Raw genomic sequence first — 26,207 nt, 5'->3', positions numbered from 1 at the left:
TGCGGAAGTGGAATGCCTCATCCTGGGTGCAGATGCGGCGGAAGCGAGGGAATAGGGGATGGAATTTTTGCAGGAAGGTGGGTGGGTGGAGGTGTATACTAGGTAGCTGTGGGAGTCGGTGGGCTTGAAATGGATATCGGTTTGTGGGTGGTTGCTTGAGATGGAGACAGAGAGGTTGAGGAAGGTGAAGGATGTGTCAGAGATGGTCCAGGTGAACGAGGTTGGGGTGGAAGATGTTGAAGTGAATGAACTGTTCAAACTCCTCTTGGGAGCAAGAGGTGGCACCGATACGCTGATGACTGTAACGGAGGAAGAGGTGGGGTTTAGGGCTAGTGTAGGTACAGAAGAGGGACTGTTCCACCTAACCTACAAAGAGGCAGGCATAGCTTGGGCCCATGCAGGTATTGAACTGGTTTTGAACTCTGGCTACTTCAAGCTTTCTGACACAACAAAGATGTGGGAAGGCGATCTGAGTGCTCTTTAATTATCCTCCAATTATCAACTTGTTAAAAATTTGGAAAAAAGAATCTGTTATAATAATTAGATGAATATTCCTTAGAGTCTACAAGAAGCTGTTTGCAATGACTCATGGCTTAAGAAATCAAGCAAAATACAGTCCTATTATACTTGTGATTCTACACATTGTGAAATCAGCTTAAGTGAACTAACCAGTTGTGTCTTTGTTTATTTTTCTTTGGATTTATCCCTTAACTGTCTGTCTTTTTGTGAGTGGAGGTTAGAATCAAAGAAGATTTATATTTAACTCAGAGACATTTATTAGATTAATTGGCTAAGTCTGCTCTGTTAAAGTTACTACTAACAAATTGTTACTACTTTTTGTTTAACATGTAAACTTTAGTGCCTAGTGCTGGTTGTTGAAAGTTAGGAAACATTAGGGCAATTTGACAGCCATTCAATACTTGTTTTTAAATTTTACTGTGATGCAAATGCAGGGTCAGAGAGGCTGATTTGATTTTGCTGACTGCTTCCATGTCATAACAAATCTGGCAAAACTGAAATGGTCGAGGAGATCTTGTCTAACACAAAATCCTTCCCATAACTCCTTTTCAGTTTCCTGTCCTTTTTGACAATTACAAATGCAATTGCTTCACTTAAGTGCCTGTCTGGTTGCCTCAGTTGCAAGGTATAATCTATTCTGATATGTATCTAAATAAAAACCAAAAGAACAGTGAATACTGTAAATCAGGAACAAAAACAAAATTGCTGGAAAAGCTCAGCAGGTCTGGCAGCATCTGTGAAGGATACTGATATGTATCTCTTTGATTCTAAGACCAGTTGTATTTGATAACCAGTTTGCTGTCTGAAACAACCTAGGTCACATGAGCACTTCCTATAGTTTGAAGATCATCTTACCAGAATTATACTAGTTTCACTTGCCTTAAAGTGTCATCCCTCAAAACAGAGTTCTTGCTTTGTTCTGATATTGCATCAGCCTTTTGATTCTAGAATTATGCTGCATTTATATTGTCATTGTGGCATTTTTTCCAATTTTGGGGTTTTTTTTAACGTCTAATTAATACCCATTGGATGGTATTGTTTATATATAAATGCTAAGTGCTAATTGGAGGAGCAGCTTATATTCCTATTGCACAACACCAGAACTGAAACTGGCCTTTTTTAGTATTATTTAATCTTCAATAACAGATATTTTGTCTCATTTTTGTGTAAACTTTGTCACTAAAATGGGAGAAAGATATTTGTTTGAAGAGTAATCACGTATGTAATGCAGAAGATGATGAGCTGAAGGATAAGGAAACAGAATGAAATCATTTGGTTGGTTGTCATAACTGTAATGCTTTGGATAGTGTTCCAGTTTCACAACCTTTATCTTATCACAAAACTTATTGGCCTTAAGGAAGTACTAATTTATTGTCAGGAAAGCTACTGGTGAAAAAGAACATTATCTGCAGTAAACTGTTAAATGAAGTCCAAATGTAAATTACTGCTACTTCAACAGGTAGAGCAACAAAATTCAACTTTACTTTTTCCCTTTCGTGACTTGATAAACAGGAGCCCATCTAAGGCTCTTCAAGCTAATAAACAATTTGTTGCTTCACTGAACAAGCTCACACTTGGAGTATGGAGTTCATAAACAATATTCATGATTGATGATCAGGCTGTTTGCTCATCAGCCTGTGTAAGGGTAGTTTTTGAGCATTCAACCAAGTGATGTTGTTAGTAGCAAATTTAAATGCCAGTTTGAAAAATAATAAAAACAAATGCCTACTGAGAAATTTTAGATTCCGCCTCTGCTGCATCCTCCTCCTCCGCTGTATAAGTAGCCCCCAGCTATCCAAGCTAAAAACATGCTGTTATTATTTTGGAGAAATCTGTTTGTATTATTCATTTCCTGGCAAAAGAATTGCACTTGGTATGATGTCTTTTACCATAGTTGAATTGAAATGCAACTAAATGGAGTCCCTTGCACTAAACTAGCAATAGGGAGGGTCACAGAATGAAAATTAGGTTTATCTTCACACTTACTTAAGTACAGGTGTACAATGAAAGGTTTGCAGTGTCACCCAACATGATGCCATCCTAGGTGCAAAATACCTCTGTACAAATCAGATAAAGGAAAAAGTTACATTACCTTAGAGTTATTCATAGATTTTGTTTCTCTAACTTATACTAACGAATAAAACGATAAACATTACAGTTTTTCTACAGGCACGTGCAAAATGAATGGAATCTTGCAGTCTTCTACTCACCTTTTGACATGTTCGACAAATTGGGCAAAAATTGAGAGGGGTGCCCATACATACGTCAAATGAGAGCCTGATAATTATACTCACCAAATCATACCTTACAGCCAATTTACCAGACTTTCCATGGCCGACCATTGGGCATGTCATTAGGGGTACGATAGATCCAGCAGAGATTCCAGTACAGTGACCAAATGAAAGGAGGGGATGGGTTTAGGGGTCCTCAACACCAACTCCAGACACATTGAAGTCCTGTGGCATCAGAACAAATGCATAGGCAACAAACATGATGCTACTTATCATCAACGGACCATTTCAGATGCTGAATTGATTTTTTTTGCCATGTTGAAAGTGTCTTAAAGAACAGAGGGTAGCAAGAGTACAGAATATATTTTGTCGGGATGGTTCAGTACCCATTGAGTATTGGTTTGGCAGCACCATGACTCAGAACTGGCTGAGTCTTGCAGAACTGCCATGCCAAGCTGATTCAGTTGCAGGTACTGAGTGAACCAGTATGAGGGGAACATGTAATTAGACAACAGGACTGAGCACTGATCTTTGTGGAACACTTGGTGACAGGACTCCAGTCTTAAAAATAACCCTTCATCACCACCCTCTAACCAGAAAGCTAGTTTTGTATCCTTGATTGGGCCTAATCTTACTTTCGTCATTCCTTTATTCCTTAAATACCTATAGAAAGCCTTAGGGTTTACCTTGATCCTATCCGCCAACAACTTCTCATGTCTCCTCCTGGCTCTTCTGAGATCTTTCTTTAGGTCTTTCCTGGCTACTTCGTAGCCCTCAAGTGCCCTAACTGAGCCTTCACATCTCATCCCAGCATAAGCTGCCTTCTTCCTCTTGACCAGAGATTCCACCTCCTTCGTAAACCACGGCTCCCGCACTCTACAGCTTCCTCCCTGCCTGACGGGTACATACTTATCTGCGACACACAGGAGCTTTTCCTTGAATAAGCTCCACGTTTCTACTGTGCCCTTCCCCTGCATTTTCCTTCCCAATCCTGTGCTCCCTAAATCTTGCCTAATCTCATTGTAATTGCCTTTCCCCCAGCTATAACTCTTGCCCAGTAGTATACACCTATTCCTTTCCATCACTAAAGTGAACATAACAGAATTGGGATTGCTATCACCAAAGTGCTCACCTACTTCCAAATCTAACACCTGGCCAGGCTCTTTACCCAGTATCAAATCTAATGTGGCTTCACCCCTTGTTGGCCTATCTACATATTGTGTCAGGAAGCCCTCCTGCACACACTGGACAAAAACTGGCCCATCTATCATGTGCACACTTTTTTTTTCTTTATCCTAATTTCTGTCTCCTTTATCATATTGGGAAGTTTGGATTGTTTGTCTCAAACGGGAAAATTAGAACAATGTACTTGTGTAACCGAATCATTTCTCTCTCTTTTTTTGAAGGTCGCCCTTTTTGTTCAGTCACTGTTTAACCTGCCAACCTCCCATTCTAATCAATTATTGCTCTCTCTGTATTTGCCCCACTGAAGTCCACACCTGAACATCATGATAAAATGATGATGTTCTTCGATGCTCTTCAATGTTCCCAACTAACACTTGATCCACTCAGCCCACCTAATTCCCACAAATCAGGCTCAACCTTGCATCTTTTCTTGTTGCATTGGAAACATGCTGCTGTGGGTATCTCTCCTGCATCTATTGTGGTAACACTTGCCCTTTGTTGCCTTGTACACTGTAAGTATACCAGTCTCTGTTTGGATAACTAAAGTTTCTCATAAAAACCACTCAATGTTGGCATCTCTTTGCAATTTGTTCACACATTTGTTTTTCTGCATCTGTTGCACTTGTTGCTGATCTGTAGACTGCACCTGGCAATGTTGTTGTACCCTTTTTTTTCCCTTAGTTTTAGCCAAATTGATTGTGTGCTTGGATGCTCATGAGACATCACCTTTCTTGAACACTGCAACAGTTTCTTTAATCAATACTGTAACCATTCCTCATTTCCTTCCTTTTCTGAATACTTCATTCCAGGACTATTTAAAACCAGTCTTGCCCTTCTTTGAGCCAGGTCTCTGTCATTGCTTACTACAGTATCAAATTCCATTGACAGTCTGCACCTGTAACTTGCCAATCTTCTTTCCCATACTGTGTTATGTACATTCACATGGATGCTAAGTAGCCTTGCTCTTACTCTGAAATCTACAATTTATGGTTAGTTATTTCCATCTTCTTGATAAGACTGAGAGGTACTGGCTTCCTAGTGTTGTTACTGCACAACTAATCAGCGACCCAAGTAATGTTCCAGGGACCAGGGTTTGAATCTCACTGCAGCAGGTGGTGGAATTTGAATGAGGGAAAAAAAAGCATGTACTTGGAAGTCTAATGATGCGCAGCCTAGTAGAGTGGCGGAGATGGATTCAATAGGAGGTTTCAAAGAGCTGGGTATGTATTTCAATGTGATAGAACTGTGGAATGGGACTATCTAGGGTTGTTCTTTCAGATGGCAGTACACAAGATGAGTTGAATGACCATTCTTTGACTGTGCTGCATTAAAAAAAAATCAGTTTGTTTGCTCCTTTAGGGACAAATGTTCTTTTAGGAAGGAAAATTTTGAGTCCAGATTCACAATGTGGTTGTTTCTTAATTGCCCTCAAAAATGGCTTACCAAGCCAATCTATTGGAACATCTGCTAGAAAATCTCAAAGGAATGAAAAAAACCTTGTGTTATAACATGTTGAAACAGTTTAAGCTTTGTGCAGTTGAGTATGTTGGATAGCAGTAGAAAAGGTGTTAACTTAATGCGCTTGATTCAGCTTGTCAAACCATTGCAGGGCAATCCTACGTGGCACTTTCTTCACTAGTTCTTTCTGACCATGCATATTCCTCTTTGTTCTGCATTTAACATTATACTGCTGTGACCATATTACTTGTTTGCTGTTAACGTGTATTAGACATTAGTTTTTTTTGTGTGGTTTTTAAGAACAAAGATTGATTAAAAGCAGTTTACAATAATTTAAGAAATTTTGCAATGAAATTGTTGTACTAATATTTTATAGTTGATATGTGTAGAGCAGGTTCCAGCAAGCAACGTGATGTGCTTAGCACAAATAAACTGTGACAGTACAGTGGTTTTAAACTGTATTTTCTGAGAGAGATACTGGGAAATAGGTTACGAGCAATTTGTTAGATGTTTACTAATTTGTGACATCATGGAGTTTTTTAAAAGTTGGAATAATCAAAGCGGCCTGAGTGGGTGTGGCCATAGATCAAGGATTTCTAATTAGCTTTCAGCAGTTGCTGTTGAAGTCTTTAAAGGGGGCTGGAGGCTGTAGTAAATATCTCTTGGCTGCTACTGAGTTTTCTCGCCGTTTTTCCTTCTGGGTTGCTCGGCTTATCCTGTGAGATAAATCTATTTTCTGACTTTTTCCAAGAGATATGTTGATGGGATGTTACTACCTTGGAACAGTTAATTAGCAATAATTACAGTATCTATTATTCTAAGTTCTTATTTCTTGTGTTGTATTTTCAACTATAAATTGTGTTTTGCTTAACATGAAGTAGTTTGACTTGTTGAATTGCATCTGGAACACAGCACTTTAACGTTATCTTATCTTAAAAGGCAAATGTTACAGTCTAGGCTACCTTCTTAAAATGTTTTAAGGGGGCCTGCTCTTATCCATAACACATCACACAAACGTTCATTGCATAGAAGGCTTATCAGTCACTGGCAAAGTTTCTTCATTGCTTCATTCTTCATTATGCCTTACCCTCCCAGGTTTGGTTCACCATTTGTTAGTTTCCCAAAGGGAAATGGAGAGATTACTTAAAAAAAAATGATATCCATGACCCTAATTTTATTGATCTCAACAATGTTAAATGACATCAGAGTGGATTCTTATGGTGAGAGGACTTCTCAGCTGCAAAAGGAAATGGCAGATGAAAGTTATCATGAATAAGAGGAAGAAGTTAATTTTTTTTAGCGTTTCTCTGTTCAGGTTTTCTGAAGAGGTTGTGTTGTTTGCTTTCTGCATTTCTCCCGCCACCCCCAAACAAACTCTTTTAGATGTTAAAATTTAAGCCCGTGTAGCCGAAAAATAAGGGATAGTTTCAACATGGGAGATAATTCAAGATAGGCAGGTCATTTCCAGAAGGTGAGCTACCCGTGCATTATCTGATGTTATTCTTGCTGTGCACAGAGGAACTATCCTGTTCTCTTGGCTGAACATAATTATTTATGACGTTTTAAATTACTTAGTACAAGCATCCTTATGAATAGGAAAGTGTGTGACCATGGTGTACACTCCTTCCCAAAAGCAGGTAAAACTTGTTATTTAAAACATATGTACATCACCGTAACTGGTTTTCATTGTATGTCAGCCATAATTCACAAAACCATTCCTGTGTGTGTGTGCGCAGCTGTTGGGGGCAGCAAATGAAATTTTCTCTTGTTGTTATGATGTTGTACCTCTCCTGCCACGCCATGCCATCCCTGTTTATTTTATCACTTTGCAGAATTAGTTTTGAGTTAACTAAAGTAACAAAAGTTACAGTCTCCTAGCTTGAAGTCGCAAGAAGAACACTTTTTTTGCGAATTACAACACTGGAAAGAAAACTTTAAAAAAAATCTGCAAAGCCACTCAGGCCCATTCCTGGCACTCAGATCAGTTAGTATTCTGTTCCTAGAGCGCTTTGCTCTCCCACTTGTATAAAGTCATTGAAGAGTGTGGTCTTCACTTCTGAACACTTAATAGCGTGTCAGCTTGGAATAAGTTATTCTGCAAAAAAGAAAGACCCGAGCAGCAACATTTTGATGAAACTTGATGTCAACAAGTATTAATTGTACTTATCTTAGATAATTCCTGGTTTGCATTCATTCATGAATCACTGCTTAAGTTTACTTTGCGATCTAATTATACAAAAATATACTCTCGCATCTCAGAAATTGTGTATTGCATTCTCTATAACTGCAGCTGTAAAATACAGCTGTAGGAATGCAACCAAATTATCTCCACAGCTTTCCTGATAATTAAGTAAGAGCCACAGTTAAATGGATTCAGAGATAGTAGGAACTGCCAAAGTGTAGAGCTGGATGAACACACCAGACCAAGCAGCATCAGAGGAGCAGGAAAGCTGACGTTTCAGGTCTGGACCCTTCTTCAGAAATCACTTCTGAAGAAGGGTCCAGACCTGAAACGTCAGCTATCCTGCTCCTCTGATGCTGCTTGGTCTGGTGTTGTTCTTTGTTCAACATAACTGTATAAATCAGATCATGGAATGATGGATATGTTGGGGACATTGTTAGATAACACTTTATAATAATGTTACATTTTTGTTTTTCAGATTAACTGAACCATCAGGATATTTAACGGACGGACCAATAAATTATAAATATAAAACTAAATGCACATGGTTAATTGAAGGATAGTAAGTATGCCTGTTTTCTGGAATTGTTTTGAATGGTTTAAAATCAGAGGCTTGGGAGACATTGATCTTGATTTGGATCCAATGGATTTAATTACCTCTAAAATATTGTTTGAAGCTTTTTGTGGATGATTACAGTAGCAACTTGTGTAAGTTTAAATATTTGCTATTTATTATTGGTCTTTCTAAAATAATCTGATTTTTATATATAAAGGAGGTACCATCTCTGAGTGAATTTCTTAGCTGATGACTTTTTAAAGCAAAGGAATCCATGTTGGAAATTATGAATTTTTAAGAGTTTAAATTGTGTACTGAAAATTGTAAAATGCATTGACTTTTCATTTATTTACTTGAATTTGTTGGATTTTTCTTAAGCTTGAGTATATTGGGAAGGAATGAAGAATGCCCTTTTCCCTCAATTGGAAAACGATGATATAACTCAACTAGAGCTACGGAAAGTAACTAAAAAAACGTTTGGATGGTGTTTGACTAAAAACTTGTTCATTGAAACAAGTTGAAAAGGGTAGATAGGAACATGTCCCAACAAACAGCACCAGAATATGCTTGATATGTAATGGGCAGTGTTCAGACTGAATGTATTTTGACCAGAAGTATAAGTGGTATATAAGAGACACCAAATCCTTGTACTAGAACATGATTTGCAAAGAAGTATATGCTAACTTTAGGGTGATGAATGTCAAAGGTAGAAATGCAGGTCCCTTTAAGGCTGAACAGATAGATCCAGAGTTGATTGAGCCCATTAGGTTTTGCATTCAGAAGCGAATAACTTGGTCGCTTGGCCTGATGGATAAGGCATCTAACTTTTGTGGTTTATTATTAATCAGAGCATTGAAGGTTTTAGCTCTAAAGGATGGGGCTCTTGTGGTACAGTCCCTACTTCTGAGGCCCAAGTTCAAGTCCCACCTGCTCGAGAAATGTGTTTTTTTCCCTTTATTCATTAGTGGGATGAGGATGTCACTGATTAGGCTGCATTTGTGTCCATCCCTAACTACTGAAAGGACAGTTGAGGGTCAGCCCCGTTGCTGTGGATCTGAAGTCACATGCAGGCCAGACCAGGTAAGGATGGCAGTTTCCTTCCCTAAAGGACAGGTGGGTTTTTCTGACAAGTGACCATGGATTCATGGTCATCATCTAGATTCTTAATTCCAGATATTTTATTGAATTCAACTTCCGCCATCTGTCATGGCAGGAATTTAACTCAGACCCCAGAATGTTATCTGGGCCTCTAGATTAGCGGTCTAGCAATAAGGCCATTGCCTCCTGTTAAAGAAGTGTGTAAAAACATCTTTGAGCAGGTTTAAGAAAAACATGGATGAACTGAGTTTTTCCCCAGTATGTTGGCTTTTGGACAGGGAAGTGGTTTGGAAAGAAAAGGTGGAAATAAATACTATATCATAGATTTACAATTGTGCTTTTTGTATATCCTAAAATTTCTCACTGACTGCAGAGATAGTGGAGTATGAAACATAGAGGATTAACATTAGAGAGATAATGGGAACTGCAGATGCTGGAGAATCCAACATAACCAAGTGTGAAGCTGGATGAACACAGCAGGCCAAGCAGCATCTCAGGAGCACAAAAGCTGACATTTCGGACCTAGACCCTTCACCAGAGAGCTCTCTGATGAAGGGTCTAGGCCCGAAATGTCAGCTTTTGTGCTCCTGAGATGCTGCTTGGCCTGCTGTGTTCATCCAGCTTCACACTTGGTTATCAGAGGATTAACATTGATTTCTTCAGGTGGGAAGATGATGATGAAAGCAAAAAAGGAACTCTTGTTTTTTGTGGAAGTGACATTCCTGGTGTTTTTTTGAAAAGTGAAACGGATATGTCATGCAGCTAGATCAAGAATTATGATTACCCATCTGTGTTTTTGGAATTGGAAATATACATACAAGCAGCAGAAAAGTATGGTCTTGCTATGGATTTTGATCACTTCACTAACCAAGGAGCAGCAAAGTATGGTTTTGGCATTTTCTTCATCAGGAAGCGGCAAAATTCATATTTTCAGAACTGGAAGTAACAGATCTGGAAACCAAAGAAGAATGGAGATTCTAATATTTATGGGTTAGAGTTTACAAAAAGAATGACTTACTGATCATTATTTAATCAATTGAATTAGACAGACAACCAATCCATGGCAGAGTATATTATGTAGTTTAAGAAGTTATATAAAAGGCTAGGAAGTTCAATCTAGAAATTCCAGAGTGTCTGGTGTTTAAATTGTATGTAGATATTTGGTTTCGATATATGTTCGGTTCAGTAGTTACGATTCTCATTTTGAACAAATAGCTGCGTCCCGTAAATTGATTTTTCAACTAAAACAGGAAATGCTGAGGTGTGGGGTGATACAGACAGCGGCAATCTGTGACTACTGTCTCAAAGTTGAAGGACACCTACCTGTAGGCACCCATACACGATTGAAACTGTTGAAGTGGTCGGGTTATACTTTAATGAGATTTCCAACTCAAAGGAAAATGTAGGGATTGGGGTGATAGATGACAATGAATGCATCACATAAACCGCAGGGCATAGTCACAAAGAAAGCTATTATTGACTATAGAACTGTCAGAAGTTGTTCAAGGCTAAGCAGTGTCAAGTATTTGAAGCGACTTAGGGAACGGTCACCTACAGAACGATCTATGATGACGGTGAACAGCAAAAAAAATGTTTGTGGCTGAAGGCGAAGTCAACCCAATGGAAGCCACAAATGTTTCCAAGTTTCCAGATTCACAGAACAGTCGAGGTGATCCCCTCCTTTTTCTTTTGGTTGGGTGTGCAATTGGGGATTCCCTGTCTGACCCTGCTTTGCTCCCCTTGTCCAATATCATCGGGCTTATCATGGAGTTGGCATATTTTTGGAATATGCAGCCAGCTTTCCTGTGTTTGAGCTCGTCACAGACATTCTTCATTTGTACTAATGAGCTTTCATTTGATATACTTGCATAGATGCATAGCATAGACCATGGACTAGCCTTGCTCGCAATTTGTTTGGGCCCAACCCAAACACTCCATACTTCCAAATTTCTGTACCATCACCTGATCCCACTCATGGTTTGTTTGTCATCAGCAACAAATTGTATTATCCTGGTTTCTCTTCCCAATGTTACAAACTGCTCATTTTACAATTGCAACCATTCCCATAGGTCATTGAATTTGTGTTTGCTCACCTCTTGTGTATGCTGGTCCGACATTGTTGGTCTTAGGTGATGTGGTGGGGGGTGCGCAGTCTACGTGTTACTAGCTCATGGGGAGAGTACTCTTCCCTTTCAAATTTTCTTTTGCTGTACGTTCATGATACCAGGGGCAACTTGCATCCCATTTCTGAATATGACCTGTGAGCTCCTTCTGCAGTGCTGTTTTACTGGTCCTGTTCATGTGCTTCACTGTTCCCAAAGCGCTCTTTGGTTGTACCACACCTGGGCCTGAATGGGCAAATTGCATTTTCTTCTCTTGGTCACCTTCATTTGGTTCTGATACTGGATTGGTATTTTCATATGGGTTAATTCTCATCCTGTCTCAAATGAACAGAAACCCTAGTTCTTCCACCACGCTTGCTCAAAGATTGTCATTGACCATATGTACTGTCACACTGTGAACAATCTGCTTCGAACACTACCTTAGGACTTGATTTTGTGAATATATATTCCGATTGAGTCTAAGGGCCCCACCTGAGACTTAAAAGTTTTGATACTACTCTCATTGCTGAGTCACCCATGAAATCCTTCAGTTAGTATGTTTGCTCACAGGAGAGAGGTGATCCCAGTGGCCTTGATAAATGGAATCACACTGGTGTTTGGTAGATATGTTCCCTGTTTTCCACCACACACATGGACACAGGGTCTTTCTCCATTCACTGTGCACCGTTGGGCATAGGTATTTGGTGTGAATGCAGGTCCTTCAGACTCTCTGCCTCCAGTGGCAAAAGGCAGAGTTGCTTCCTCAGTCTGGGTATGGGCCTTTTCCCATCTGCACTTGGAGCTCAGATCCCTCTTTGTGTAATTCTTCTAGCTTTCAGAAGCCTAACATACTTGCTTTCTTTTCAGCATTTATTGGACAATATTTATTTGGGCTTCAAGTGTCCATTGCCAAAATTGTTGCAAACCCTTCCTGCTCCAGGGATTGTATTGCCCCCTGTATTCTTCTCCCCTTGCTTCCATGCCTTAAGGTTGGAGCTGTTGGCTTTACTGTTAGGTTTTTGCTCTGGCCCCGCTTTCTGATCCCTTTTTGAAACAGTCAATTTTCCTCATGACAGTATGGTTGAATTCCTTATGCAGCTGTGATATGAGAGACATTGGCCTATCAGAGTCCTCAACCAGTGAGTAAAGATGACGACATCTGTGGCGTCATTTCTGCACTTGGCAACCTTGAGGATGACTTTTTAAACTGCCTGCAGCTGGTCCTCAGAGACTAGGGTCTCATTAGGCCATTGCTGGAGACAATTTGACAACTTGGTTAGTGTTCCCTGAGTGCTACTTATGGCAACTGGAGTGTCATTTTGGAGTGCCTTGTATTCCCATGCCCCCTATTTGGATGTAGAGGGGAGTCTATTCAAAAGGTACTGGATAAGATAAATTAAAACATCTTTTTTTCCATTTTCTTCCCCATGTCATCCAAATTATGGAGAGTAGCTATCTGACCTAACTACTGGAAATGCCTGAATGGATTTTTCCCAAAATTCAATTTAGGCCATTTTTTCAGGCAATCTCTCTCATTTGGTTAGAAGTTTACAGTACCACATATTTGTGTTCTGGCTCTCCATCCGTCCATTTGCACCAGCTTACATTCGTTCAGGTTATAGGGGCCACTGGTGGATATTCACAAGGGTGCTGGGGTAGGGCTGTCCTGTCTACAGTCCCATGCCCTGCAGATTCTTTTTCCTCATCCTCTTTCCAAGATCACTAATGTTAACCCCTCCCTCTGCCCACCATTGCATATAGTACACCAATTGTTCACTTCAGAACCTCCTGTCACATGTCCACGTTATCCCAACGTGGTGTGATTCTCCTCATGATGCTGTCTTTATAACTTCTTTGATCAGACTGAGTTTTTTTTTCAGGTCTGTACACAACTGTCCTGCTTCCTCAGCCTACAGCACCATTTAAATGCCTTTGTCAGATTGCCGTACTCTTGTTGATTATTGATTTAACGTTCAACAAATTTCAGTTGGCTACACCATTTCTCCCTCCGTAATTCATTTTTCTGATGCCTGAACTTGGTCCTGTCTTCCCTCCTATTGTTTTAATCATCCCTCCTATTGTTTTAATCATCCCTCCAAACCTGCCTCCATCGCTTCTAATTTTCATTTCAATTCCTCTGTCTCTTGTGAATTGTTTTGTTTCTTTTGAAATGCAATTAACCAAATACATTTTTTCATTCCTGCCTTACAGGATAGGAGTTCCATTGACTCCATACATTCTCACTACTCAAACAGTATCCTCACTACTCAAAATGGTCTGAATCATTGTTTCTTAAGTAGAATGCTTTGCTGTAATGTAAACTGCAATTGCCCCTTCCATTTATTGCCCAGTTATTTCTTTATCTTCAACTCTTCTACCTGGCTGTTCCTCTCTCCCTCCCCCTCATCCAGCACACATACTTTGGATATTAGTCACCCTGGACAGTTCAAACAATGGGACATAGCCAAAATACAGTACCAAAAAAAAATACAAATTTCACCCAAACAATACTTACCGTCAAAAGTGAACTTGTTTATGCAGACTTGTCCGAAAATTTCACCAGAGCAGGTGATCAACGGCTGTATTTTGAGATGGAGCACGCTGATCTGATGACCACCTCAGTGAGCTAGTTTTCTTGTGAGGCAATCTTTTCAACCAAAGTTATGCATCCAGATCTTGATAGTGTCCAATCTCCAGCAAATGTTCAATGTGACCTTTTAGCAAACACCACACTTGTCTATTTTCTAGTTTGATCAATTAACTCAATAAGACCAGATTGTCTCCTCTTGGAAGCAGACCTCTCTTGCTTTTAATGAATTTTGACCTCAGCTTTTAGTATGCTTTTGTTTTTCACCACTTTTTATCATTCAACCGTATGTGATTTACACAGCATTATTCAGCTGATAATAGACCCCATTATCACATCTCGTTTGATGTCTGTTTGAAACAAACTTTCACTTTTTCCAAAGTACTGTGACACTTCAATCCACTTGCTGCTGAGCGACCATGCTTGATGTAAGTGTGTGCATTCCTTCGTAAGACATAGAAACAGTTTAAAACCAGTGACCTTTCTAATCATTAGGTCATTACCCAGCTTCACAGGGTTTCTCCTCATTTTAACTTCATTCAGCTAACACAGCAAATTTTAGGTTGGTGCCATCTACAAGGGTACAGTCCATCTTAATTGGTTCCATGTATGTTGGAATGCTAAGTTGACATTCAGTACTGCATGATAATCCTCCAACACTGAAAGGAACAACAGTCAATTCAGTTTCATGTACTGGCTTAAGTGTGTTGGTAAAAGTCTGTTCATTGAAGCTCAAATGTGAGGAAAAACGTGTGGAGATTTCATATAGGCTGGTATGGCTTCCCAATGTGAGAAGGATATGGAATGGATCTGGGTAAGTTGTTGAACATGTCAGGAAACCTTTCATGATACAACACAGGAATTCAACAATAGAAGCATATGCTTTGTGTGTATGGGTATGATTTATGAATTTTTGAACTATGAGCAGGTAGGCCAAATGGCTCAACAGGAAAAAAAAAACCAAAAAGAACTGTGGATGCTATAAACTTAGGAACAAAAACAAAGTTGCTGGAAAAGCCCAGCAGGTCTGGCAGCACCTGTAGAGGAGAAAACAGAGTTAACGTTTTGGGTCCGGTGACAGAACACGAGAAAGGGTCACTGGACCCGAAATGTCAACTTTGTTTTCTCCTACACAGATGCTGCCAGACCTGCTGACCTTTTCCGGCAACTTTGTTTTGTTAGCTCTACAGAAAATTTGAAGAAGGATGTCTTGCTATTTCATGATGAGAATTTTAAAATTTTATGTATCATGTATAAATACAATATTTTTCTCAAAACAAAAGGACGCCTGAGTTAGAGATGCCGATTTTCTGTAAATCTTGAACAGAATTTTTAAAATTCAACTGAAAATCCGAATGCAGCATGTATTTTGTGGCCATGCTATTTATTGTAAAGTGCCTTGGAATAGCCCAAGGTGCTAGTGATTATAAACCTTTCTTTTTGGATATTTTCTATCAACCTGTTTGGAGATGCTGAGATACACCTCTGGAGCAGGTGGGACTTGAATCCAGTCGTCCTGGCTCAGAATTAGATAACCACACCACAAAAAGTCCAAGCTCAAAGAGGTTTTAATGAAATTAATGTGTTGGCTTTTGTCTCAGCACACCACCTGGAGCAGGTGGAACTTGAACATGCGACTTCTGGGCACAAAAGCCTCAAGCTGGTTGAGGTGATGGTGATAGTCATTAGACTTTGTTTTAAAGCCAGGTTGTTGTATTTTGATTTACTCCCCACCCCCTCTACCTACCTCTCCCTCATCTTTTCTGTTATTGAATTGCCTTTAATGGGCTTTGAATATAAAATAATCAATTGGAACATGTGATTTAGTACTTGTAGTTAATAGATTAAAAATACAATGAAAGCACGAAATGAGTGATTTGATGGGGGAGAGAAAGGTCATTCAGTTGTGTGAGATAACAGTTGTGGATATAAGAAGAGAAAGAGACTGAGTTGCTGTCCCTCCCTAGGGGACCCTAGGTTCAAGTCCCACCTCCTCCAGAAATGTGTAGTGATATCTCCTGAACAGTCTAGTTAGAAAATATTAAAAGGGTGAGTTTGGGGTGTTTGCTTCTGGATGGAAGGGGTCCAACTGAAACTTTTCTAAATCTCTGAAGGTCTTTTGGCTATTTCAACATCTAGATATCAGTGCGTGTAATGAATGAGATGAGAGGATTGAACTATGTAGAAGTGAAACAAAAAATAAGATCATTTTCAGTCAACATAACATGGATGCAAAGGTATTTTAAGGATACAGTAGTGCAAGAATAATATAAGTTGTGACCCTTTGAATTAAAGGGTCACCTCCTACTTGAAAGTATAAGTGAAGATGAAATTACAGAAGAAATTAACAGTGGTGTAACTGAATTATCTGAAGAGGATATGGAATAGATTATTGGGATAAATATGTTTCATAAACGATTGTAGTTATTGGGACCAATTGTAGAGAAGTCATCTGGCTTGAGGGGTTTTGAGGCCGAATTAATCACTGTAGTAACTGTTAACTTTAAAGACAAGCTGGTGGATTCAAGCTTATACATTTTAAAATTATTTTTTTCTCTTTTTATAGTCCAAATGCTGTATTAAGGTTACGATTTAACCATTTTGCTACAGAATGTAGCTGGGACCATATGTATGTATATGATGGTGATTCAATATATGCACCTTTGATAGCTGTGTTCAGGTAAGTTTGAGGATGTTTCTATCCCAACTCTGTGTGTGTGTGTGGTGGGGTGGGGGGGGTTTGGTTGCAGTATTAATGTGAATATGTTTAACATGGTTGACATTCCTGTGGGAGTAAATTACTACAGATGTTAAAATCTGCACTGAAAGCACGAAATGCTGGAAATCACATCAGCTCAGGCAGCATCTGTGGAGAGAGAATAAGCTAATGTTTTGAATCTGGATACTAGGTGGGGTGGGAGAGGAGGTCATTCATGACTCGGCAAAAATATATCCCAGTAAGGAGAAAAGATTCAAACAGAGGGTTAAACAAACAGAAACGTCAGCTTTCCTGTTCCTCTGGTGTTGTCTGGCCTGCTGTTTTCCTCCAGCACCGCAATTTGTTATCCATGGCTAACTAAGGAAGTCAAGGAGAGTATGAAGTTGAAAACATAAAGCGTGTAAGGAGGCCAGAGTCAGTGATACCTTCAAACTAGATAAATTCAGAAGCCATCAAAGGTGGACGCAAGAGATAGTAAAGACAGGCAAAATGAGCTACGTGGGCCAATTAATGAGGAATATAAAAGCTGACAGTAAGAGCTTCTCTAAATATACAAAAGGTAAGAGGAAAGTCAAAGTGAGCATAGGCCCCTGGGGAGATGGTTTTGGGGAGCAAGAAAATTGCAGAGGAGTTACACAGGTATTTTGCACGTTTTTATGTTTTTGAAGGTATTTCAAACATTCCATTAATACTAAAGAATATGGGGAAGGAATTGAGTACCATCACTAGAGAAGTAGTATCAGACAAACTAATGAAACTAGAGTCAGATAAGCCCCCTGGCACTGATGGTTTGCATCCTAGGATCCTGTAGAGTTAACTACAGAGATAGTGGATTCATTGGTTTTAATTTTGCAAAAATCATTCGATTCTGGGGAAGTATCACAGGATTGGAAAACTGCTAATGTGACCCCTCAATCATATTTGGGGGGAGGCAAAAGGTGGGTGATCATCAGCAAATTAGGTGAACATGTATTGTTAGGAAAGCATTGGAATCGACTATTAGGTTGGAATTAGCAGAACATTTGGAAGATCAAAATCTAATTGGTTTCACAAAATGGAAATAGTTTTTGACAAATCTATTAATTTTTTTGGAGGAAGTCTCAGCCAGAGTTGATAAAGGGGTACCAGTCAGTGTGTTGCTTTGGACTTCAAGAAGGCATTCAACAAAATAACTCCTTAGCTTAAGGCACAAGATAAGAGTCAGTGGTGTTGCAAGTATTATTGGCATGGAGAGAAAATTGGCCCATGGGCAGGAAACAGCAAAACATGATAAGGGGACAATAAGGACTGCAAATGCTGGAAGCCAGACTTAATAGGTGTGAGTCTGGAAAAGCACAACAGGTCAGACAGTGTCTGAGGAGCAGGTGAGTCAATGTTTCAGACTGAAACTGTTTGTCAGGACTGGGGAGGGGGAAGGGAGCCCAGAATTAGAGGGAGGGGCTAAGGCTGGAGGAAGGCTATGAGAGATAGTGATAGGTGAATGTAGGAGGCAGTTATTGTGATTGGCCCATGGGAAGGGTGGAGCAGATAGTTGAATAGGAAGGTGGATAGGTTAGGTCAGGTCAGGAAGGAGAAGACTGGACATGGTATAAGGCTGAAGGTGGAGAGATTTTGAAACTGGTGAAGTCAAAAGTTAAGGCCATTGGGCTGTAAGCTTCCAAGATGAAACATCAGGTGTTGTTGGACCAATTTACGTTTGGCTTCATTCTGATACTGTTCTCCAGGATCAGCCCAACACCATTGATCATGTGGGCGCTCCAACCACTCCTAACGACTGTGTGACTGCCACTTTTGCTGACCTCAGTGACAATCGCGTTACTTCTGCTTCTGTCAATGTGACGGCTCCAGTGCACACACCCACTCCTGATGAAGTTACCGACCCTGTTGCTGGCTCCACCTCTGTACCTGACCCCAGACCCAAGCCCTGTTGGGTATTCACCATTTCCCCCGCATCTCCCTTGCTCTGAGGCTGAACGGTCAGTCCTCGGCAAACTGCTCACCTTCATTCCTTTGTGCCCCCACAGAAACAAATTCAGTGTACACCGTGATATTGGGTTCTTCTGCCTCTGCACCTATTTCTTTGAATGGGAATCCAACCCATCCACTGATGACCGCTTCTCCCACCTCCAGCAACTTCATCCTCCTGGACACCCTGTCCCAGCTTTCTACCCACCCTCCACCTCTTCATCTAAAACTTGTACTGTGTCATCACTCACTTGGATCTCGAAGCTCCTCCCTCCATCGGAACACACAGCCCTCCACTCCTTTGCTTCGAGCCCGACCTCACTATTAAAACAGTCGACAAGGCGTCATGCTGGTAGTATGATGTAATGACTTCGACATTGCTGAGGCTAGATGCCAACTCTCTGACATCTCCTCCCACCATCCCTTCGATCATGACACAACCTCTGATCACCAAACCATCATCTCCCAGACCATCAATCTCATCACTTCGCATTCTCCTGTTCACAGCCTCTAATCTCCTTTGTTCCTCAATCCCTCACTGCCTGTCTCTATCTCTTGTCCAAAACCCATAAACCCAATTGCCCCAGTTAATCCATTGTTTCTGTCTGCAAATGCCCTACTGAGCCCATCTCCTCCTACCTTGACTCCATGCTTTCCCTGTTGGTCAAGGAACTCCCTGCCTATATTTGTTTCACAACCCATGCCCTCCATTATTTTTCAAAACCTCAATTTTCCCAGCTGCCAACACCATATCTTCACCAGTGGTGTACAATCCCTGTACACCCTTATCCTCCCCATGCCCCCCCTCCCCAAGAGGGCTTAAAAACCTCTGCCCCTTCCTTTCCTATAGGCCCAAACAGTTCCCCTCCACCAACACTCATTCGCTTGGCTGAACTGTTCCTCTGTCTCAACAATTTCATGCTCGATTCCCCCCAATCCCGACAAACCAAAAGGGTGGCCGTGGGCATCTGCATGAGCCTGAGCTATGCCTGCCTTTTTGTAGGATTTGTGGAACAGTCTCTTCTCTGCAACCATACCAGCACCATCCCTCACCTCTTCCTCCACTTTACTTATGACTGCATTAGTGTGACCTCCTGCTCCTGTGAGGAGCTCCAGCAGTTCATCAACTTCACCAACACCTTCCGCCCCGCCCTCAAATTCATCTGGACTATTTTTGACACCTCCCTCCCCTTCCTGGACTCCTCAGTCTCCATCTCCACAAACCAACTCGCCACTGATATCCATTTCAAACCCACTGACTCCCATAACTACACGACTACGACTCCTCTCACCCACCGTCCTGTAAAAATGCTATCCCGTACTCCCAAATACTCTACCTCGGTTGCATCTGCTTTCAGGATGAGGTGTTCCCCTCCCAGGGTATCCCAGATATCCTCCTACTTCAGGGGACGTGATTTCCCCTCCTCTGTAATTAAGGATGCCCTCAATCGCATCTCCTCCATATTCTTCCCTCCAACTCTTTCTCCCTGGCAAACCCCCCCCCCCCCCAACAGCAATAACGATAGAGTCCAATTACTCATCTCACCACACCTCATCAACCTCTTGATCCAACTCATCTTCCTCCAACACTTCTGCCAACTACAATCAGACTCCACCACTAAAAGATATTTCCCTTCCGACCCACGTCCACTTTCTGCAGGGACCATTCTTTCCGTGACACACACATCAGCCCTACACTCCCCACCAATTCCTTCACCACACCCTGTACCTTTCCATGCATCTGCAAGACGTACAATGCCTGCCCCACACCTTACCTCTCACCTCTGTCCAAGGCCCAAAAAAATCCTTCCAGATCCAGCAGAGAGTCACCTGCACTTCGTCCAACCTAATCTATTGCATGCATTGCTCCTGATGGAGACTCCTTTGTATCAGGGAGACCAAATGCAGACTCAGGGTCTGGGTTGTGGAACATCCTGTGCTCTGCATGCACTACATTTCTGGTTGCCATCCATTTTAATTCCCCCTCCCACTACCCCGATGACATGTCTATCCTTGGCCTCCTCCCCCATCAGTGTGAGTCCAGACGTAAACTGGAGGAACAACACTTGATATTTTGCCATGGAAGCTTATAGCCCAATGGCCTTAACATTAACTACGCCAGTTTCAAATCCCTCCCTTCCCAGCCTTATCCCACGTCCGTCCCTCCCCCCACCTGACCTGACTTGACCTAACCGGTCCATCTTCCTACTCCACTATCTGCTCCACCCTTTCCACGGATCAATCATAATAACTCCCACCTGCATCCACCTATTACCATCTCTGCTACCCTACCCTTCCCTCTCCCTCTATTTTATTTCGAGCCTCCCCTCCTCCTCCCTAGTCCTGACAAAAGTTTTGGCCTGAAACATTGACTTATTTGCTTCTTGGATGCTACCTGACCTGCTGTGCTTTTCCAGGCTCCTAGCTACAGGCAATGGAGATGTGGGAATCTTTTTCAGTTTGGCAACCTGTGACCGGTGGGGTTGCACAAGGGTAAGTGCTGGGACCCAGTTGTTTATAATATGTTAATGATTTTAAGGACAGAAGTGAATGTACTGTAGCCATATTGCAGATGGCACTAAAATAGCTTGAAAGGGAGCTTGGGAGGGATACAGTTTAGAGATTAAGGTAGATTAAAGAAGTGTGCACGAAATACGCAAATGTAGTATAATGTGGGAAAATGCGAAGTTATTCAGTTTTGAAGGCAGAATAAAAGTATAGAATATTATTTAAACAGAAGAGCTGAAGAAAGCTGCAACGCAAAGGGACTTGGGGGTTCTTGTGCCCAACACAACTGGCACACTGTTGCAGTTAATCTGGAAGACTCATGGAATGTTGGCGTTATTTCAAGAGGGTTAGAGTTCAAGAATGGGGACGTTTTTACTGCAACTGTACAAGGTGTTGGTGAGACAACGTTTGGATGACCTGAGAACAGTTTTGGTCCCCTTATTTAAGCAAAGATATAGTTTCATTAGAGGCAGTTTAGAGAAGGTTCACAAGGGTGATTCCTAGTGCAAAAATATTGCCTTATGAGTCAAGGCTAAATGGGCTGGTACTGTATTCATTTGAATTTAGCATAATGAGACGTAATCTCTTTGAGATTCTGCAGGTCATTCTTTTAAAAAAAATACATTCATGGGATGTGAGTGTTGCTGGCTGGCCAGCATTTAATGCCTGTCCCTCATTGCCCTTGAAAAAGTGGTGGTGAACTGCTTTCTTGAACTGCTGCAGTCCGCATGCTCTGGGTTGACCCACAATGCCATTGGGGAAGGGAATTCGAGGATTTTGACTCTCTGACCGTGAGGAAGAGCGATATATTTGCAAGCCAGGATAGTGAGTAGCTTGGAGGGAAATTTGAAGGTGGTCGTGTTTCCACGTATTTGCTGGTAGAATCATAGAAGACCAAAGAATCCCTACAGTGTGGAAGCATGCCCTTTGGCCCAACAAGTCCACACTGACCCTCGGAGCATTCCACACAGACCTACCCCGTTAACACACCTAATCTACGCATCCGAAACACTCCGGACAATTTAGCATGGCCAAACCACCTAGCCTGCACATCTGTGGGAGGAAACCGGAGCACACAAAGGAAACCCATGCAGTCCTGGGGAGAATGTGCAAAGTCCACACAGGCAATTGCCTGAGGGTTGAATTGAAGCTGGGTCCTTTGTGCTGTGAGACAGCAATGCTAACCACTGAGCCACCATGCTGCCTGCCCTTGCCCTTGCTGCTGTCCTCCCCCTCCTAGATGGGTATGATTGAGAGTTTGGAAGGTGCTGTTGGGGAATCTTTAGAGAATTTCTGCAGTACATCTTATAGTGCATACTGCTGCTGCTGAACATTGGTGGAAGAGGGAGTGAATGCTTATGGTTGTGGTGTCAATCAAGTGTGCATGCTTTGTCGTGGATGCTGTCAAGCTACTTGTATTGTTGGAGCTGCACTTGTCCAGGCAAATGGAGCTTATTCCATCTCACTCCTGATGTGTGCATTGTAGATGATGGACAGACTGTAGAGAGGAGGAGGAGAGTTGTTTGTTGTGATATTGCTAGCCTGTGACCTGCTGTTGTGGACTAAATGCTGAGACAATGTTTCCCCTCCATGGGAGAGCCTAGGACCAGATGGCATAGTCTCAGAATAAACAAGTGATAATTTAAGATTGAGATGAGGAGGAATTTCTTCTCTCTCTTTTTGGAGCTCCTTGTCACAGATTGGTGGGGAGAGTCTTTGTGTATAGTTAAGACTGAGGTAGATGATTCCCCTACTTATCAAGAATCTAAGGATTACCAGGAAAGGACAAAATGGATATGAGGAATGTTGAATCATCAATGATTCAAATCAAATGGCAGACCAGGTTCAAAAGGCCTAATAGCTACTCCTGTACCAATTTGATATGTTCTTAACGGTCTTCGAATGCAAGGTTGAAGATGCTATCTTTTGCCTGACAATTTAAACCAAGGATCCTCGAGCACCATCTAAAGTTGCTCAATAGTTATGAGCCATAAAATCATACAGCATGGAAACAGACCCTACAGTCCACCTTATCCGTGCCAACTCGTTTTCCAAAGTTGACTGGTCCCATTTGCCTGCATTTGGTCCATATCCCTCTAAATCCTTCCTATTCATGTACCTGTCCAAATGTCTTTTAAATGTTGTAACTGTACCTGTATCTACCGTTCCGTCTTGTAGTTCATTCCATTTATGAACTACCCTCTGTGTGGAAAAAGTTGCTTGTCGAGTCCCTTTTAAATCTCTCTCTTGTCACCTGAAAATTATGCCCTCTAGTTTTCAACTCCCAACCTGGGGAAGAGACCTTTGCTATTCACCTTATCTATGCCCCTCATCTGTTCCCCTCATGATTTTCTTATTGGAATATGGAAGCAAGTTCCTATTTTATTGCTTGAAGTTGCTTGTGTAATTTTAAAATGCATAGAAGTATGAATGTGAAGATTGCAAATTGATGTCTTTGTATTTATCACTTTCAAAATGTAGATTTTTGGTTGCATGTTCTTAGTTTTTAATGTTGAACATTCAAAAGTTGGAGAAATGTAAAACTTGCCATTCCTCCTTTCTCTGAACATCTGAAGCAAGGTTTTTTTTTGACAATGTTACAGATTCGTATTTGAAAGTGGATCTTGGTGTTATATAATTCTGTGGGAAGAAGAAATGCTGCTCTGTTTCTGGTTTTGGTTAGATTGACAGTTGCCTACAAAATATTTAACTACCTGTGCTTCTACTCAGCTTTACTTCAACTTACACTGTGATGACCATAGAAAGTGTTTAATGTTTGCGTACAGATGGTAATAATTCCTCATCATCGTTTTTTTTAAAAATACCGTATTGGTTTGAGAAACCAGTTGAGTTCATTACAATATTCCAAAGATAAATTACATCATTCTCTCTCCCTTCAAATCCTGTGCTACCTTCTTGATTATTAAACAGCAGCTTCTGCATACGAGGGAAAATTTTGTATATACTTCATGGTTTTTTGAAATAGAACTTATTCTCAGTTTGGTTGGATTTTCTGGTTTGGATTCTAATGTCAGGCATGTTCAAATTCGGATGAGTGTTTCATGCGATTGTACACCTTTTAGTTCATAATGCAGGCATGTGAGTTGTGTAAGTTGAACAGTGAATCTAATGGGAAGAAAGTTCTTGTCCTTAGCAGGACCTTCTGGGATAAAAGGTTTAAAAGCCATCTATACAATCCTTCACGTCCATGAAAGCTGGCAGTATGACAGAAGGCTGTTAGTCACCAATGCTGTGCCTGCCCTGGACATGTTTGGACTGATTTTGCACTTCGAGGATGGATGAAGGTTCTTGTCTCTGTGTGGCGTTAGCTACCAGCAAAGCCCGCATCCATTCCTTTATTGTCTCTAACTGTCATTATTTCAACGTACCCATGATTGGTGTCCCAAATTCTACCCTCCCTTAACTGCATCCTCCAAAACTCTGCCTGTGTCTTAACTACTGACAAGTCCTGTTCCCCTTTTCAGTCCTGTGGTTGCTGGCCTACTTTGACTCCTGGTCAAGCATTATTAATTCTTTTTTTCAAATTACTTCCCTTATTTCATATCCACCATGACGTTGCCCTTTCTTTTCTCTGTAATATCCTACATCCCTCAACACTCCCAAGATATCTGCACTGCTCAAAACCTTGCCTGTTGTGCATCACCAATTACAATTCCTCCACTGTTAATGGCTTTCACTTCACACGGTCCAAGTTTTGGAGTTCTCTTCTGCTCCATTTTGCTTTTAAGAAGTTTTTTGAAAATGAAAGTAATTGGTGACGAAGTTGATCATAAAACCAAAAGAAGTGAGGATGCTGTAAATCGGGAACAAAAAGAAAGTTGCTGGTAAAGCTTGGCAGGTCTGGCAGCATCTGTGAAGGAAAAAACAGTTAATATTTTGGGTCCAGCGATCCTCCTTCAGAACTAAGTTGATCATCTAACATAATATCCCGCCCTTTAGTTTGATGTCATACTTGCATTTATAATGCTCTCGTGAGGTGACTTGGAATGTTTTGCTATGTTAAAACTACTTGATAAGTAAAAGTTGTCTTTTTGTTTATCTCTCATAATAGAAGTTCTGACAAAAACAAAATATATTCACTAATGCTGAAACGCAATTCATAATTGAAATTATATGAATTGCTTTATGACATTTTGTAAACCTGATAAAGATTACTGTTTTAGGATTAATATGTTTTAGTGGGTGTCTCTTACAGTGCTTTTATTTCCTCTTGATGTTGATTTACCTTTTCATTTCCCACAGTGGTCTGATAGTTCCAGAGGTGCATGGGAATGAGACTGTACCTGAAGTAGTTACCACATCTGGTTATGCATTGCTGCACTTTTTTAGTGATGCTGCTTATAACTTAACTGGATTTAATATTTTTTATTCGTGAGTACTATTAAATATTACATTTTTACTTTAGAATACTTGTGTTATATTTAGAATTCTGTTTATCTGAAGCCGGAATCATGATTTTAAAAAGCTGGCATTCGTTAGTTGTATCTGTATTTTGTCATTCGTGCGATAGCGGAAACTAATGCATGTAACTGTTTAGCAAGATGATGGTTGGAAATATATCTAGTATGTGCTTTTTCTTAGTGTCCACACCTGTGTTCTAATTTTGTATTAAAAGTGAAACATTGACTGGAAAGAGCTGTGTAGAATGCTGTCCATAGCCAGAATCTTCCCAGGTGTGGTAATCATTATGAATGCAATTGTGCATTATTTTTAACCTTTCTGCACCATGATTAAGATCTGCATTTCTGGATGGGATTTCCAGTGCTGGCTTCTTCATAACTGTGGAATGTATTTGAAATCCAATTGCTTTTGTCAAAGGAAGCAACTGTTTTTTGGTACTGCAGTGTTCTGGTAGCCTTTTACTGATGTGCTAAAAAGCGTTGAAATATTTAAACAGTACTTCATTGTGACAGTGAATGAATATATAAGAGAATAGATGGGATGGGAATGTGCGTGTGTTAAGTGGAAAGATTGGCAAATGGATGGGGTGGCATTTGGCTCAGGGGTACATCGTTGTAAATTTATCAGGAGCTAGACTATGACCTTTTATGCCGAGCATTTCCTGAGTAATAATCC

General features: G+C 40.8%; 1 protein-coding gene across 8 annotated transcripts in view; it reads left to right on the top strand.

Annotated features, from left to right (window-relative positions):
• Nucleotides 1-26,207, top strand: part of atrnl1b (attractin-like 1b) — a 959,007-nt gene that overhangs the window by 25,855 nt on the left and 906,945 nt on the right. For all 8 annotated transcript variants that reach the window (XR_009446966.1, XR_009446967.1, XR_009446968.1 and 5 more), the window contains exons 2-4: nt 8,054-8,137; nt 16,485-16,598; nt 25,374-25,502. Coding sequence is in view for 5 of the 8 variants with exons in the window: in XM_059653033.1 (XP_059509016.1) it covers nt 8,054-8,137; nt 16,485-16,598; nt 25,374-25,502 (327 nt within the window). In the remaining 3 variants the exon portion in view is untranslated. The remainder of the gene's footprint in view (nt 1-8,053; nt 8,138-16,484; nt 16,599-25,373; nt 25,503-26,207) is intronic.

Source organism: Stegostoma tigrinum, chromosome 20 (assembly GCF_030684315.1).
Source record: "Stegostoma tigrinum isolate sSteTig4 chromosome 20, sSteTig4.hap1, whole genome shotgun sequence".
Lineage (NCBI taxonomy): Eukaryota > Metazoa > Chordata > Chondrichthyes > Orectolobiformes > Stegostomatidae > Stegostoma > Stegostoma tigrinum.
This window is presented reverse-complemented; position numbering and strand designations above follow the sequence as displayed.